This window comes from Leptinotarsa decemlineata, unplaced genomic scaffold, assembly GCF_025532065.1.
Source record: "Leptinotarsa decemlineata unplaced genomic scaffold, Ldec_3_MD MMD2_P_RNA_scaffold_7, whole genome shotgun sequence".
Classification (NCBI taxonomy): Eukaryota; Metazoa; Arthropoda; class Insecta; order Coleoptera; family Chrysomelidae; genus Leptinotarsa; species Leptinotarsa decemlineata.
This window is the reverse complement of record NW_027412534.1, coordinates 5,644,770-5,660,589: the sequence shown is the minus strand read 5'-3', so window position 1 is coordinate 5,660,589 and position 15,820 is coordinate 5,644,770. Positions and strand designations below refer to the sequence as shown.

The 15,820-nt window shown below is 36.0% G+C and overlaps 1 protein-coding gene across 1 annotated transcript in view; it reads right to left on the bottom strand.

Moving 5' to 3' along the window:
* Nucleotides 1-1,594: 1,594 nt before the first annotated feature.
* The window catches only part of LOC111515241 (uncharacterized), a 127,648-nt gene continuing 113,422 nt past the window's right edge, over nucleotides 1,595-15,820 (bottom strand). The window contains 1 exon segment of the mRNA XM_074170263.1: nucleotides 1,595-4,720. Coding sequence (XP_074026364.1) covers nucleotides 4,038-4,720 — 683 coding nt within the window. The 3' untranslated portion in view covers nucleotides 1,595-4,037.

Sequence of the window (15,820 nt, the reverse complement as noted above, 5' to 3'; positions counted from 1 at the left end):
ATTCATCAATTTGTTAATTATTATTTTTATAACTATTGCAAAATGAAATATCTAAAAATTGTAGATACATTTTTTTTCAACTGATATTTAGCTATGTCTGTTTTCACATTAAACAATGGCAGTTATTAACAAAGGATATGAATTTTTTACGTAATTTGTTCATTAAATTGTTTAAAACAAATGGAGAAATTCAATATTTTCGAAAATTTTTTTTTGCTATTTTGTTGTCTAGAGATAATTATGATTTGGAAATTTTTTTTCGTAATTTCAATTTTTAATTGTTTAAAATAGATTTTTTAATATTTCGATTGTTTAAATAATCAGTTAAGAAATAATTTTGCTTTCAAAAATCATAATTCACACTTTTGAATGGTTTGTCAAAAAGAAATTATTTATTATTTAATTGTTTATTAGTTTAACAATTTGTTATAAACAAATATTGACCAACGTTATATTTTTTCTGAAGCAGAAAAAAAATTATAAAAACAGCTATATATGAAAAAGTGCCATAATTTTTTTTAATTTATGCATGTAATAAAGCAATAAGCAATAAATATGAAATTGATCTTAGATTTATCTGAAAGAGAAATTTATTCTCTATAAAAAAGACTTACATGTCCTTTATCGTATCTCTAATAGTTTCAAAGATACATCAATTTTTTAATTGACCAGTCAAGTAGGCGCCACGATTACCGTATCGTATGATATTAGAAAGTATAATAATAAAAAAAAAATCATGGCAGTTTTATATATATATATAGCTGTTTTTGTATTTTTTTTGCTTCACAAAAAATATAACGTTGGTCAATATTTGTTCATAACAAATTGTTAAACTGATAAACAATTAAATAAAATCGATTTTTTCATATTTCGATTGTTTAAATAATTAGTTAAGCAATAATTTTGCTTTTAAAAATCATAATTTACACTTTAAAATAGTTTATCGAAAAAAATTATTTATTATGCAGTTAAAAATTAAAATTAAGAATTTTTTTATCATAATAATCTCTAGACAACAAAATAGCAAAAAAATTATCAAAAATATTGAATTTCTCTATTTATTTGAAACGATTTAATGAACAAATTACGTAAAAAATTCATATCCTATGTCAATAACTGCCATTGTTTAATATGAAAACAGACATAGCTAAATATCAGTTGAAAAAAAATGTATCTACAATTTTTAGATATTTCATTCTGCAATAGTTATAAAAAATAACAATTAACAAATTAATAAATTTTTATGAACTTTTTTTTTTTGATAAACTCTCTTTAGCGGCAGCGCGCGCATGCCGTAACAGCCGCGCGGAACCCTATTTTCAACGTCAAATTAAAATTATAAATAATGGAGATAGAGTTTCGGGAGTCGGAACTTTTTTATCGAAAATTTCCTCCTCCTTAACAAGCTCTTTTCAAAATTGCTTTAATATTAATATTTTTTGAGTTATTAACGAAAAACTAAATACCATTTTTTTAATCTTATTTTGTTAATAACAATTGCAATTTTTTACCTGCACCAAAATCCTTCAAACAAATTTTTTTAGGGGTGATTCCGAATCGAATGAGCTATCGCTCATATTTTTAGGACCTTTATCTCATGTTTTTGAACTTGTTGATTAGACTAACAAAAAACATGGGAATCTCCCAAATGAAGTAAGCAACCAATAAAAAAACTCTTTACAGATATGCATAGATCGTGCAAAGATGTAACTTTCAGACACAAACTGGAAGAAAAGCCCATACTCACATATGTCCCATGAGCGATATGTCATTTATTTAAGATGAACCGCGTCTTAGTCAGTGCATTTAGAATGTCAGTGTTTTTCAATACTCCTCACCACTCGAGCGTATATAATAGAGCGTTTATAATAGAGGTTGAAAAAAAGTCATATATCACGGAAGACACACTTCTACACATCTGGGAATATAAATATTATAGAATCTATATCGTCCATATATGATAACATTGTTCTACCTTTCAAAACTCATGATATTTATATCGAATATCTTCATCAATCTATAAAAATATAAATCACAATTAGTACAAAAGTATAGGCAAAATTCGATTCTCGAAATCAAAATAGGATTAAGACAAAAAATATTTAGGAAACTTTACAAAGATAATTGCATAATTTGTTTTATTGGATCACTTTTATATAACTTAAATATATCGTTAACTAGCTTATCTTTTGCTTTCGGAAAAGATCAATATAACGTGAAAAATTCTTCTGAAGTGACATCATCACTGCAAAATTTTGAAATACGCCCGAACTAAAGAATCGCGCACAAATATTCTGATAAGGCAACTTTGGCACATCATTCAAGGCCAATGTAAATTGAAACTGAATCAGTTTTTAGAACTCTTGGAACTCATACTAGACAATGACTATTTCAAATGCGAAGGAAAGTTCTACAAACAAAAATATACAGGCTTGGTATGGGGAATTGTCTATCACCGGTATATTTCGATATAGAAATGTATGAACTACAAACGTTTGCATACCAAAATTACCCTTTGAATCACCATTTTTCATACGATACTTAGTTGATATTTTGACAACAGATTGTAAATAATATACTGACACGATGAAGAAGATTTTTTAATGATCAAAATTAACAATAGGATGTGAAACTGTAAACGAAATTTGATTTCCGGAAATCTTACTGATTAGCAATGAAAACAGCCTTATCAATACGAATTGGTACCACAAACCAAGTTTTTTGTAAAGTTTTCTAAATTATCAATCATGATATCTTCCAGGAAAAACTATATAATTCATAACTAAAAAATAGAGCACAAGTATCATCACTAAAAAATGTTTGGATAAAAAACTCACAGTAAAATAATGACCTACATAAATTGAATAATTAATTCTCACAAAAAATAACATCATAACATAAAAACCAAAAAAAGAACTCAAGAACTCAATTTATCTCATGGAACATTGACATTTCCAGAAGATGAATCTTTCATTCTGAAAAAACATCTTCTGTCGAATTTTATGTTTAATTTTAGGCAGGAATGCAATTTTCAGTTCAAATAGTGTAGAATTCAATTACAACAAATTGTTTTTTTCAGCAGCAGAGTGGGAAATGAAAAATATGGAAGGAAATTTGAGAAAATATGAACACATTTTTGTGTATGTATGTATAAAGTATCATAATATTTTATGGAAAATTCAACTGCACAATTCGCGAAGAAAATTGAGAAAAGTTAATATAAAAGTATAACTACTAAAAACTATTTTTCCTGCAAGAAATGGTCAAGAGTATTTGGAAAAAACTTGTATTTGAATTTTTGAAAACTGCTAATTTGGTTATTTTTGACCTTCAATCTTCTAAAAACTTCAATTCGTGTGATTCTCATTAGTTTACGTTATATTTTTAAAACTTCAAATGTATTGAAAGAATTTATTATAATATATTGTATTTATTATATTAAGCTGTATGTGATTGTGTTTCATTGTATCAATTTATATCATGTATTTATTGTAGTGCTAAATTGGTTTTATTGCAGTACTACTAAGTATATCTGTTTTTGCTACATTCTTTACATTTTACATATTCATATTACATCTTACATTTCACATCTTACATTTGACATTATTTATTTTATATTTCACACGATACATTTTTACATTTTCTCAATTATTTGCACTGTATTTCTCATGCATTTCCTATATATGTATACCTATGTGTATATGTGTATAAATGTGTGGGTGAATTTGTGTATGTGTGTATAATTTCACCACATTTTATCATACTTTTTTACTATTTTATTATACTTATTTTCATTTTATCATTATTATTATATTTTCCTTATCGTTATTTTATTTGTACTGTGTATATGAGAAACAAGTGCTTGCACTTATCTCTACACTATTTTATTCAGAACAATCATGTTACCTTTTAATCAAAATTATTTTCCTTTATTCTGAATAAAGTTATTATTGTTATTATTATATTCCTAGTTTTCATCACGGTGATTCTGTTGTTGAAAATGAAAAGGCATTCGAGTTGAATTATATTTCAATGTTTTAGCACTTGAGATCTTCACAGTGCACTCCTATTTCTGTGCATTTGCATTCTACGCAAGGACCCGATAATTCTAAAATGATTCGTCCTACTCTATACATCCTACCGTAAATATTACATCCAGCCAGGTTTATGACTAAACCCGTTTCAGTATTAGAATCGATGCGATTGAGGTTATGTGCATCATCTGAAGAAATGTGAGATGTATTTGGTTTCTTTGTCGTGAATGAAGACGTTGTGGATTGTTCAATAGTATTGATCGATTTCGTCGTTTGAATTTTAGTTGTAGAATGGTTTGGACTTTTCGTTTCTTCTTTCTTCTTCGGAAACAACAAAAGCTGAAGAACATTTTCCAATGATAATTCATCTGAAGTATTCACTTCAGTTGTCTGTGTTATATAAGATGAATTCACACGTTGTATCTGTTCTCCATCGGGTTTTTCTGTTTTGTTTTCATTCCGAGACACAACAGGTTGTGTCTTTTGTTCATACGAGTTTTCTGTCGTATTTTTTTTTGTAAAGAAAGGCGTCGTATTATTTATTAACGATTCCAAATTAGGCGCAGGTTCTGTTCTGATAACATCTTTGATATAATTGGGGATGACGACTCTTTCAGAGACTGTTATGACATTCTCTGATTTTGTTCCATTGGGTGGTTCCAGTATTGGTGCAACAGCGTCATTATCTGTAAGGCGAAATTTATGAATGAATTAATTACAATAACAGGGATTCATCTTTTGCCGTATTCAATTGAAATTGTCACCTATTATATTCAACAATGAATTGGAGGTATTGAACAAAATTATCAGAAAAATTAAGCTTGTTTTGACTACATTCCTATATTAAAATGAAGTTTATTCGACTCAATTTCAGTTCTCTGTAAAAAATTATATCAAAGTTATCAATTTAAAGTAGAATGAATTCTCAATATTCACCAACAACATTTTGTAATGTAATGTTCTACATATTCCATGGTTGTTGGTGTCCTGTGTCTGTAACTCTGGGTTATGTTCCAAGCTTCGACAGGGGTCAAGAAGGTGAGGTCGATGTGATATATTCTGGTGAGCAAATTATAAAGTATTGAGAAGCAAATACACCCAAATAAAGGATCTCAGAGTTTTATTTGCATGATACGACATGGTGGCAGCGGTGACTCACAACAATTAAAAGTGAGAGTATCGAATCAAGAAACTCTTCAAATTTTTTTTTTTTTTTTTTTTTTTTTTTTCGTTTCAATATCGTAGCTCACGGAGTTCGAGAGAAGCCATCTTGTGCCAGAGTTGACGGTTGCAGCGAGGCAAAAAGAAGGAAAGAAATATGCCTACCGGAACCGGTAATAGAGCAGGGGCGGATACGGTGCTCAGGATAGAAACGTTTGCGAATGTTTCGCCTACCAGTGAATTTAACTTTACCAAATCACAGGAATGGCCACAATGGAAAAAGAGAAATCTGATGAAAAGAAAATAGATATGCCAGTCTACCTCATGGGCGGCGAGGCAGAGAAAATACTCATTCAATTCCAACTAGCAGGAGTAAACACTACTTTTCATGATATTCTAGCTAAATTTGATTCGCATTTTATACCATAACGAAATGTAATATTCGAAAGATACAAATTCAATGCGATTTTCCTAATGACCGGGGGAAATTGTCGACAGTTTCATAACGTCGCTTCACACCTTGGCAGAACATTGTAATTATGGAGCCCTTAAAGATGAGTTAATCCGAGATAGGATTGTGGTGGGGATAGCTGATATAAAGGTTAGCGAACGTCTACAACTACAAAGGAAGACCTGAGGAACGCTGTGGACCAACTACAGCAAGCAATAATCAGAACGGTGAACGAAAGCGCAAGGGAAGTCCCTGCCCCACGCTTCAACTTCCAAGACCACCTCCCACCAGAAACGATGGAACTGATTAGGATAAGAAGAAGACTGAAAAGGCGTTACCAGAGAACCCGAGCGCCTCTGGATAAAGCTTGCATGAACAGAGCCAACCGACTGCTAAGAGAAGAACTGAAAAACATCAGAGACAGACAGTGGACTACCCGTCTAGAAGAGTTAAACACCGAGGATAACTCTGCATGGAGAATGCAGAAGATACTAAGGAACGGACCTCGTCAGCCATGCCCGCGTATACGCGGGGACAACGGAATCGTCTACACTGACCTGGAGAAGGCGGAAGCTTTCGCGGACAACTTGGAGAGGCAGTGCAGAGAGAACAGAGTCCCTCTTACAGACGAAGTAGAAGAAACAGAACGACAGGTGGAAAGAACGGCGCGAAGAATAAAGAACCGACGAACGAACACCCAACCCCTGGCCGCGACATCTCCCGAGGAGGTGAAAGGCATCTTAAGACGCCTAATCACTCGGAAAGCCCCAGGCCCGGACGGAATAACAAACCGGGCACTGAAAGTCCTGCCCCGAAAAGGCATAGCAGCCATCACAAACATCGTGAATGGCATACTGAGACTACAACATTTCCCGCGCCCGTTCAAGGAGGCAACGGTGATTCACATACCGAAGCCAGGAAAAAACCACCTGCTCCCACAAAACCACAGGCCAATCAGCTTACTTCCAGCCATCAGCAAAGTGGCGGAACGCGTTATCCTAAAAAGACTAGAGGAACAAACCAACGAACTGGGAGTCCTCCCGGACGAACAGTTCGGTTTCAGATCCGAACACTCCACCGAGCTACAAGTCCTAAGGGTCGTGGACTTTGCAACAGAGGGATTCAACCTCGGCAGAGGACGCAACACCGGAGCCATATTCCTAGACGTCGCCAAGGCGTTCGACAGAGTGTGGCATAACGGATTAATAGCAAAGATGAGCGACTTCGGCTACCCGGACACAATGGTAAGACTAATCGATTCCTTTTTAGAAAACAGAACGTTTCGCTGCAGAGTAGGAAAGGAACTCTCGACAACCCGACAACTAGAAGCAGGAGTCCCGCAAGGCGCGGTCCTTTCGCCACACCTCTTCTCTATATACACAGCAGACGTGCCCAGGCCAGAGAACGGCATTAATAAGCTGGCTCTCTATGCAGACGACACGGCCCTGCTGGCTAGATCCAACAGCGCAACTCACGTTACCAGGTACCTACAGCAACAAGTAGATAGACTAGAGAAATGGGCAAACCGATGGAAGATCGCAATTAACCCTGACAAGAGCCAGGCGATACTGTTCACCCGAAGGCGACGCATGCAACCGGAAGGACACGTCCTCTACAACGGACAAGAGATTCCCTGGAAGGAAAAGGCCAAATACCTGGGGGTCACCCTGGACAAAAGACTGACGTTCCGGGCTCACGTAAGGGAGAGAATAGGGATGGCGAGATCAGCCAGACACAAGCTAAAGCCAATTATAGGCCCCAAATCCAACATGGGGCTGAAAGTTAAGCTGCTAATGATCAGAACAATAATCCTCCCAATGATACTGTACGCCAGCGCAGCATGGGGACACTGCGCGCAGACATACAGAAACAACATACAAACGTTTTTGAACGCGTGCATAAGGGCCGCTCTAAACGCACCCAGATACATGCCCAACAGATATATCAACAGGGACTTGGACCAGGACCCCCATTACGTGGACACATACCTGAGGAAACACGCAGAAAGCGTGTTTGAAAGACTCAGAGTGCACGACAACCCGGCGTTTCGAGACCTGCACGAAGCGCTGAACATGGACGACCCCAGGTTCAGAGAACGGGACAAATACAGAAGACCTATAGACCAAAACAGCAGACCTCCCCCGCGAGTCGCCGTCAGGCGGCTCCGGTAAGTATAATATTCCAGTGTATATTAACATATATTCTCTTTCAGCAAAACCGCGAGTCAATTTCAAAACCACATTTCTCAGCTTCACTGGGAAAAAGCCCGATTATCACAACTCTGGCCGCCGTTAGCTTTGGGGGCCCCCATGCAAAAATTCAGTCAGGAATACCGCGACAAACAAGAGCCAAAAATTCAAAACGCGAATAGATAGGGAAATAAAAGCACCTAAAGGCTGGTTTCCAACCAAAAGAGGTTAGATATCAATCTTGCTGAAGTGCCAGCAGCTGGATTGAGGACCGTTTCCTTAAGAAACGGGGGTGGAAGGAAAGGGTCGCCAGGTCCAAACCTGCGGAAGCATTTCCGTAAGGAGGGAGCTTGCGACCTGGGCACACAACCCGGGAGGGGCATGGGGGGCAACTACAAAGTAATTTGAGGTTAGCTGATGCAGTTTTAACAGCTAGACAGGCTGAATTACACAATTCTCAAAACAAAATTTTAAGAAAAGGAAAATATCCAGAAGTAGCAGTTGTTCATCATAACGTCAAGAAGTTTCAAAAGAAGGACTATAAGGCTAAAACTGATGGATACAAGGATAGTGGAAAACAAGAAAAATCAGGAGTACTGGAAAAACCCAAATGCAAATACTGTGCTATAACAGGTTGTGTGGACCGGGATAAGTGCCCAGCCAATAACTCAGTATTGCAGAACATGCGGAAAGAAGGGACACTGGAGTGTGGTTTGCAGAAAGAAAAGAATCCGAGCAGTAGGAGCTGAAGGTTCACAGGTAAACTTGGATAGTATAGACCAATTCATTGGACAAATCTATTCAAGTAATAAAGATCACTGGTATGTTGATATGCTTATAGATGGTAAATATAAGTATCCATTTTTTGTAGACTCTGGGGCAGATGTAAACCGTTTTCCTTTTGAAAAATTACCTAATGAATATATGAATAAAATTACAGAGTGTGAGCCTGTACGAGGGCCAGATGATCATTAATTAGATGTAGTTGGTAAATTTCAGGTAAATTTAGCCTTTGAGGGTATCACATATTTAGAGAAAATGGATGTTGTAAGAAAACTTACGCAACCGATTTTATGTAGAGCTTCTAGTTTACGTTTTAAGGTTTTGAATTTTCCTGGAAACAAGTGTTCAAATTATAAATATTGACAATGATGATAGATCATTCAATAAATTGAATGTAGAAATTATTGAGCGAACATATGATGGAATTTTCAGTGAAATAGGTCAGATTAAAATAGAAATGACTATTGAAATGAAACCTGATGCGAAGCCGTTTGTGCAGTCAGTACCAAGATCCGTTCCATTACCATTACTTCCAAAATTGAAGATGGAATTAGATAGATTAGTAAAACTAGATATTATTGAGCCAATAGAAACACCTACCAAATGAGTAAGTCCTATAATATGTGTAGACAAGGGTGACACAGTGAGACTGTGTTGTAATTATACAAAGCTAAATGAAGGTGTTCTACGAGCACATTATCCTCAACCTAAAATAGAACATACTCTTTCACAACTTGAGGGTTCTAAATATTTTTCAAAATTAGACGCTACAAGCGGATTTTATCAAATCAAGCTAAATAACGTTTATTACACCGTTTGGGCGGTTTTTCTTTAAACGACTTCCGTTTGGAATATCTTGTGCTTCCGAATATTTTTCAATGAATATTGCAAAAATTTGAGCAGGCATGGAAGGTGTGGTCTTCCATATGGATGATATTTTGATTTATGCACCTAATATTGAAAAACATGATGAGATTCTCAGTAAAGTCTTAGCTAAACTACACGTAGAAGGTAATACTTTAAACAAGAAAAAATGTGTTATAGGATCAAAGTGTGTTAAATATTTATGTCATTTAATATCTCATGAGGGAATATCGATCGATCCCGATAGAGTTAAAGCAATACGTGAATTTCCCAATCCTGAAAATAAAACCAAACTTTTGAGGTTATTAGGTATGATAAATTTTACTGGAAAATGTATCCATAAAAAGTCAGAAATTTTAGAGCCTCTTACAGCGCTTCTGAAAAAGGAAGTTAATTTTGTTTGGGGAGTTGCCCAAGACAATGCTTTTAAAACAATTAAAGATTTATTACAGATCACTCATAATTTAGCGTTTCTTGATTTAAATAAAACTATCATAGTAAGTGCGGACGCGAGCTGTTATGGCCTTGGAAGTTGTCTCATGCAACTAAATGATGACTCTACTAGAGAAATTGTAGCATTTCCATCTCGTTTACTGTCTAAAGCTGAAACACGGTATGCGCAGATCGAGAAGGAGGCCTTGGCACTAACTTGGGCTGCAGAATATTTTTCTGAACACATTTATGGAGCGCAAAACCTAATTTTTGAAACAGATCATAAACCCTTATTACAGATCCTACAGACTAAATACTTGGATGACTTGACACCAAGATTGCAACGTTTTCGTATGCGACTTATGAAATAATGGTACACAGTTATATACACTCCTGGAAAAAAATTAGCAGTCGCAGACACTCTTAGTAGGAGTCCGTTAAAAAGGGCAATAAGTAAGGATGATAATTATGAGTTAACGCATGAAGTAGAGATGTATGCTAGGTCAACTATAAAAAATTTGCCAGTTATAGATTATTTTCTTCAGCTAGTTAGGGATGAACAAAATAAAGATTATATTTTACAAAAACTGAAGGAATATTGTTTAACTTCTTGGCCAGAAAAATCAAAGTTGTCTATTGAGTTTCTACCTTATTATCAGTATAGGTATGAAATCTCTTATAATGAATCTTTACTTTTGAAAGGATCACGAATTATTATACCCAAAACTTTACAACTAAAGTGTTTGGAATTCATACATACAGGACATTTATGTATCGTTAAATGTAGGGAAAGAGCTGAATCTAGTGTATGGTGGATAGGGTTGTCAACACAAATTGAGAATCTTGTGAAATCTTGTCCACAGTGTGTTGAAAACACCAAAGAAACTTTCTATAAGATAAAATGGCAACAAGACCATGTCAGAAAATAGCAATAGATCTTTTCAAACTTGAGAAATGGTATCTAATTGTAGTAGACTATTACTCACGTTTTTTCAAAATTTTTGAATTAACCAACATGAATGAGAACAATATCATTGTGAAAGGTCAATAATTATTTGCCAGGTATGGCATTGCTGAGGTAGTTAGATCCGATAATGGACCTCAATTTTCTTCGAAATTTAAAGATTTTGCTTGTGAATATAACTTTTTACATATAAGTAGTCCTAATTTTGCTCAGAGTAATGGTTTGGTCGAGAGAACGGTGCAAACGGATAAACATCTGATTAAGAAAAATAAGGCTGACATATTTTTGACTCTATTAGCATATAGAACAACTCCATTAGAGTCAGGTTTTTACCAAGTGAACTATTAATGTCCAGAAAGTTACGTACTAACTTACCCCAGTTTCCTAGTGAGCTAGAGAAAATTGTTGATAATCGGTCTTATTTCATTGGAATAGAGAAGGAAATAAAAGAGAAACAAGCTAAAAACTATAATAAGAGACATAGAGCTAAGGATATGACTCCCTTAAACATAGGCGATTCAGTTTGGGTGATTGATTTAAGACAGTATGGAAATATAACTGATATATGGTGAGAACTACGTTTGTATATAGTTGAAGCCAGTAGTGGAAAATATAGGCGAAATCAGTGGCATTTTGTTCAAGCTCCCTATCATTCGTCCAATATCCAGGCTGAACCACCTATACCTGATTTGTTCTTGAAACATAAAGAAAATCATGTTCAGAGAAAATTTGAAAATGTAAACGATCGAAATGAAATTTGTTATGAAGGTGACTATACTCAGGATGAAAATAAAAATTGTCAAAGTGAGGTGCAAGTGAAAAGTGAAAGTGTATAAAGTAAAAAAGTAACACAGATAGATATCAGTTCAAGCAGGCCTAAGAGAAATGTTAAAACACCTGTGCACTTGTCTGAATATGTATTAGAATAGAATTTAAGACAGCTATCGGCAACATTGAAGTATGACTTTAATTTCTATGAAAAAAAAGGGGGGATGTAATTTAATGTTCTACATACTCCATGGTTGTTGGTGTCCTGTGTCTGTAACTCTGTTGGGTTATGTTCCAAGCTTCGACAGGGGTCAAGAAGGTGAGGTCAATGTGATATATTCTGGTGAGCAAATTATAAAGTATTGGAAAGCAAATACACCCAAATAAAGGATCTCAGAGTTTTATTCGCATGATACGACACTTTTCTTTAAGAGAAAGTATTTTCGTCGAGATGGTTCTTATACTGATTCGAATAAATGTGATGTAGTCTTATAAAAGAGTATATTGCCTTTTATTGAGATAATTAATTTTTTGCCATTTATCCCGTTTCGTGCGTTTCATTTTAAACGGCCACACGCAACATATGATATTCGGTAGAATAGCAAACATTGTTTTCTCAGAATGAGGAAACGGCGGCATTAATATGACATCTATGAAACTATTGTTAAACAACTTGAAGTATTGAAAATAAAATACGAAGTTTTTTCACAGTTTTTCAGCAGTTGACATTCATTCGAAAAGTATGATATGTGACTGGATAGGCTGATACTTGATGACAATCCATAATATATTAAAGTAACTCATCACCGTGAGAGACCACGCTTCAGAAAGCTATTGTATAGTTAAACACGTGTTGCGGTTTTGTAAACTGTTCAGTGAAAACCATAATGTGTCTTTCAATTTAAAAAAAAATGGCTTTTAAAAAGAACTCAAGCGAATTTCGTCTTTTGCTTCTTACTTCATCGATGTGTTTGACAATGTAGTTTCACAGATAATGTCATAAGGGCATACTGACTTTTGGGAAAAAGCTTTCGGCTTCCTGCTTCTCCATATTCATATAAAAAATGTGGGAATCTTCCAAAGAAAGGAAGAAAACAAATAATTTCAAAACGTTAACTCTATACAAAGATGTGTAGTACATAAGCGAGGAACTAACTTTGAGACACAAACTGAAAGGAAAAGCCTTCTAGAAACAACAACTTCCATACGAACATTATATTATACGAAAGAAAAATATTTTCAAAATAACGACATTTATATGAATTCTGAATTATACAAAAACACTTTATTCTATTGAGTTTGTATTCCAAACATTCCTTATGGATTTGAATCAGATATCATTCACAGGATTGCTACACAATTACTGAGAATTTCACTTGCATGGAACACTGTCATTCTTAATGGTGGTAAGGTTAGGTTAGGTCTAAAGTGAGTGGTCTATTCGACCCTCCACCGCAACCCATAAGGATTTATTGTGACTCACACCTATTCAAACTCGGCTAAATAAACCCAGCTTCTTAACGAAGCCGATTAGTTTGTATGGTGGGTGGTCTTTCAGGTCAGATGGTAAGAGTACGGATCTGCTGAACTCTAAGAACCAGATTGGGTCCCCAGCGGGGCAGGCACAAAGTATATGCTCTGCTGTTCCATCATTTTCCAAACAGAGGCGACACACACTGTCTCCCGACAGTCCAACTCTCTGCATATGATGATTCAAAGGACAGTGACCAATGAGACGGCCTGTTAGACATTATAGTTCATCCCTACTGTAGTCCAACAGCTGTTTGGTATCAAGCTTCGAAGGGTGGATAAACGCCTTGGAGTGAACCAATCCTGGAAGATTCTGCCAGAAGTCCATAAATCTTCTTGCCATCCAGGTGTTCAATGTTTGCTTGGCAACGCCCGAAGTGATGTCAATGACAGGCTTTGGTCCGATAAAGCCTCTTGCAGCACCCTCCTTTGCAAGAGACTCAACAGCTTTATTACCTTCCAGGCCAGTATGGCCAGGAATCCAGACCAGAGATAATCTGTTAAGTCTTCCTATCAAGGAGAGTCGTTTTTGTCAATTTGCTACTAATTTAGACGTTGTTTGAGAGGAGCCAAGAGCTACCAACGCCGCTTGACTGTCCGAGAATATTTTGATTGACTTGTGTGTGAGGTTGGATTATCCAATCTCTCCGCACACAATTCAATAGCGTAAATTTCCGCTTGAAATACAGTCGCATAAGTTCCTAGGCAGGTAGATATCTCTATCCTGGGTCTGCGACTAAAAACACCTGCCCCAGAACCGGAAGGTGTTTTTGTTCCATCTGTGAAGTAACAACTACCTGCTCTCAATATTTCCTTTTCCCGAAGGATCCAGTACTCTCCACTCGGGAATAGTACTTTATAAGGCAATTCGTAGTTGACAGTTGGAGGCATAAAGTCAAAGGTCATTTCCAGAATACTGTAATTTCCAGTGTCAACCAACAGTCTGTTGCACTCTGCATTTAAATGGTTTGTGTAATTGACAATGTGCACAAGTCCGTATGCAGTCCATCTAGCCTCTCTCTCCAGGAAAAATGTGGAGAGGAGTTAGATCTAGAAGGATTTTCATGGCCGCTGACGGTGTAGTACTGATGGCACCAGTGATAGCCAGACAAGCCTGTCTCTGTAAGCCAGAGAGCCTCGCTTGGGCCGTTTTCTGTAAGGCCTCCGGCCAACAAGCAACTGCACCATAAGTGATCATTAGTCTGACAATTATCACATGAATCCAATAGATTTGTTTGGGACCTAAGCTCCAAGTTCTACCACAAATCTCTTGACATGTCCATAGAGACAGTCTGGCTTTGTGTAAAACTTTTTCCAAGTGAGCGTTCCAGTAGTTGAGTTTTTTATTAAGGGCAATGCCAAGATATTTCACCTCCGTTCCAAATGGAATGACCTCACCATTGAGGGAATTGGCGTTAGATCGTTCACCAACACCAACCAGGCACCAACTGTGAACAACGTCCAACGCGCTTTGGAGGATATTACAAGCTACCCTTCCAGACGTGGACCTTGCCAGGATGACAAGGTCATCTGCATGAGCTTGCGGATTAACTTTTCTTCTGTCGAGGGCATCAAGCAGACTATCCTATCCAGAAGGGGAGATAGTACCCCACCTTGAGGGCAGCCTCTGGTGACCCTGAACCTGATGGCTTCGCCTTGAAGAGTCGTAGTTGCAGTTCTGTTTACTAGCATGGCATATATCCAGCCACAGTTATGGTCGATTCTATACCCTTCCTAGCCAGATACAATCCTATAGATATAGGTAGTGCATTATCAAATGCTCCTTCAATATCAAGAAATACAGCAATCGCAATCTCCCTACTGATATATCCGTCCAGTATCCTCTCAAGTCCTTCTAGCAGAAAGGATGTAAGGCTGTTTAGTCGTACCGATTTAGGGTGTGGGTTTCTCCGACCCACTTTAGGTATACCGGGTGTCCCACATTTTATGTGACAGGCAATATCTGGTTTGTTGAAGGAGATAGACAAAAATGTTTCATACAAAAGTTTTAGGAGTTCATAAGAGCTATATTTTGATATAATTTTTAAATATACAGGGTGTTTGGTGTAGGTGCTACAGACCAAAATTCAATTTTTTAAAATAGAACGCCCTATATATCATTACATATTCAAATGCTACTTTAAATTCTGATATCATTTCATGTTTGGTTTTTGAAATTCGGTTACGGCGTTGTTGAGTTATTGCTTAAAATGTAAAGTCTTGAGAACGACTATTATTTTTAAAAATATCTCATACAATTATTCTCTCTGCATCAGATCACATGAAAATTAGTCGAAATTTTGGGTGTTCGAAGTAATGGTTTCAATTTTGAGTTGTGGAATTCAGTCAGGAATCATTTTGAATATGAAACAATTGCGAAATTGAAAAAGGTGTATTCGAAAACAAATCTTTAATTAATAACAATGTAAATAATATAACTTGATAAATCATTTCATAAGAATGGTAGGTACCTAGAAAAAAGTCATAAAAATTGTTCAAAGTGATGCCCATTAGATATTATACAGGCTTCGAAACGTCGAATCACTTCTCTCGTACAAGTCGCTCGTATAATATCAGGCGTAATATCACTGCAAGCTAGTCGAATTTTCATTTTCAGATCATCCACATTCAAAGGGGGAGTAGT